Genomic DNA, 2,132 nt, shown 5'->3' with positions numbered 1-2,132 from the left:
GGCTTGGCGATTTGCTGGTGGGCATCAGGAGGAGTAGGGGCAGAGTTTGGCTTAGCTGTGCTGGTGACTGTGATGACAGGACACAGGGCTGCTGAGCAGGCAGGAAGCTCAGCAGGGGGCCGAAGAGACCCGAGCCTGAGGTGGAGATTGGGGTCATCAGTGTAGAGGTGACATCGGACTCCAGGGCATGCATGAGATTGCCCAGGGAGGCCAAGGACAGTGAACCCTGAGGAGGCAAACGTGGAAGAGGTGGCTGGGGAAGACCGAAAGAATGGCTGAGCTTGAGTAAGAGCGTGGTGTCCTGAAAACCAGGGAGAAGAATTTCAGTGAATGACTGGCACAGAGTCAGGTGCTGTGAGAAAACTAAGACTGAAGTGCGTCCATCCCAGCCCACTCAACTCACCGTCCTCCCTCCTCTCTCCTCAGCGCTTGCCTGCCTTCTTTCCTTCCTTCCCTCTTACCTTCCTTCCTTCCTTCCATCCTTTCTCCCTTACTTCTTTACTCCCTTCCTTTCTTCCTACCTTCCTTCCTTTCTTCCTTCCTTCCTTCCTCCCCCCCCCCCTTTTTATTGAATATATTGGGATGACATTGGTTAATAAAATTACATAGGTTTCAGGGGTACAGTTCCATAACACATCACCTTTATACGGTACTGTATGTTCATCACCCCAAGTCAAGTCTCCTTTCACTCTTCTACCTCCCCCCACCCCCTTTCCCTCTGGCAATCACCACACTGTGGTCTGTCTGTGAGGTTTTGGTGTTTTCTCTTAATTATCTTGTCTGCTGAGCAGGCACAGCCCCGCTCCTCCTCTGGGGGTTTCGTGCAGCTGGTGTTTCCCTTCCCAAGGCACCTTTCACCTGGAAGCAGCCTGCAGGCGGAGGCTCACGCCATGAGTTCCCAACACACCAGAGCCGACCCTTGCCCTTCATCTTTCTGGTCACCTGTGCTTCTATCGCCTCCTTTATCAATTAAAAACAAATTGGGGGGGGGGGGTAGAAACAGACATTTGGCTTTTGAACTGGATGTCAAAGAGGGTGGCAGGTACCTAAGGGGTGGAACTCCAGGGTGGGGATGAGAGTGGGGTGGGTATTAAATAATAGACATAATAGAAAAACACCAGGGGAGTGGCCTTATTTTATTCTCCAGGCCATGATGCAGTTTTAATGGCTGCTTTGCAAAGCTTAAGGAAGTTCAGGTCTCAGACTCAGAAAGGGAGATGAAGGATGAGGAGGAGGAGACGCTGAGGGTGGGCGTGGCCTCCTCCACCTCGGCCATGGACCTCCCTCCTTTGCATCTGAAAACCCAGCTCCAGCTTCCCCTGTGCCCCCACCTCTTGCTTGGTCAGGCCCCAGAGGCCACGAGGCTCCGAGCTCTGTCTACCCTGCACCTAGGGGTCCCCTGGCCGAGCCTCAATAGACACAGTGACCCGCACAGAGCCGCAGCTCGACTTCAGTTCCCACCCCTGAGCGGCGTTGTATGTCATTCCCGGGGAGCCTGAGCCCTGCCTGGGCGACAGCTGGACGTTCAGCCAGCGACACTGGGCATCGTCACACGCCAGCACCACGGTGCCTTCGGGGTTGCTGTAGGTGCACCGTTTCCGGGCTGCCCGGTCCTCCGCAACCAGATCCCAGCTGTCCCCGGGCTCCCTGTCCTCCAGCCCTGGGGCCTGGTAGCCCACGCGGTCTCGGGTGACCGGGCACACCAGCTGCTCCTCCTTCAGGGCGGGCACCACCTGGCCCTTCAGGTAGGCGGGGCCCGCGCAGTAGGTCTGGATGTTGAAGAGCCTGTCGCTGTACTGGCGCAGCCAGCTGGAGAGGTAGGCCAGGCGGCAGTCGCACTGCCAGGGGTTGCCGTGCAGGGCCAGGTTGAAGAGGTTGTAGTTGGTGTCGAAGATGCCCGGGGGCAGCGTGGCCAGCAGGTTCCTGGAGAGGCTGAGCAGTTCGAGCTTGGTCAGGTTCTGGAAGAGGTCTGCGTGCAGCGCCGTCAGGTTGTTGCTGCCCAGGTAGAGCTTGACCAGCTCGGTCAGGTCCTTGAAGACGCCGGCCGGGAGGCGGGCGATGCCGTTGTGAGAGAGCGTCAGCGAGCTGAGGTTGGACAGCCCGGCGAAGGCTCCCTCGGGGACCGTCTCAGC

The 2,132-nt window shown here is 57.8% G+C and overlaps 1 protein-coding gene across 1 annotated transcript in view; it reads right to left on the bottom strand.

The window, feature by feature from the left end:
- Positions 1-1,134: 1,134 nt before the first annotated feature.
- Positions 1,135-2,132, bottom strand: part of CPN2 (carboxypeptidase N subunit 2) — a 10,437-nt gene continuing 9,439 nt past the window's right edge. Inside the window, 1 exon segment of the mRNA XM_006084755.3 lies at positions 1,135-2,132. This exon segment is cut by the window's right edge and continues 10 nt beyond it. Within this exon segment, the coding sequence (XP_006084817.1) occupies positions 1,389-2,132 (744 nt within the window). The 3' untranslated portion in view covers positions 1,135-1,388.

This window comes from Myotis lucifugus, unplaced genomic scaffold, assembly GCF_000147115.1.
Source record: "Myotis lucifugus unplaced genomic scaffold, Myoluc2.0 scaffold_14, whole genome shotgun sequence".
Lineage (NCBI taxonomy): Eukaryota > Metazoa > Chordata > Mammalia > Chiroptera > Vespertilionidae > Myotis > Myotis lucifugus.
This window is presented reverse-complemented; position numbering and strand designations above follow the sequence as displayed.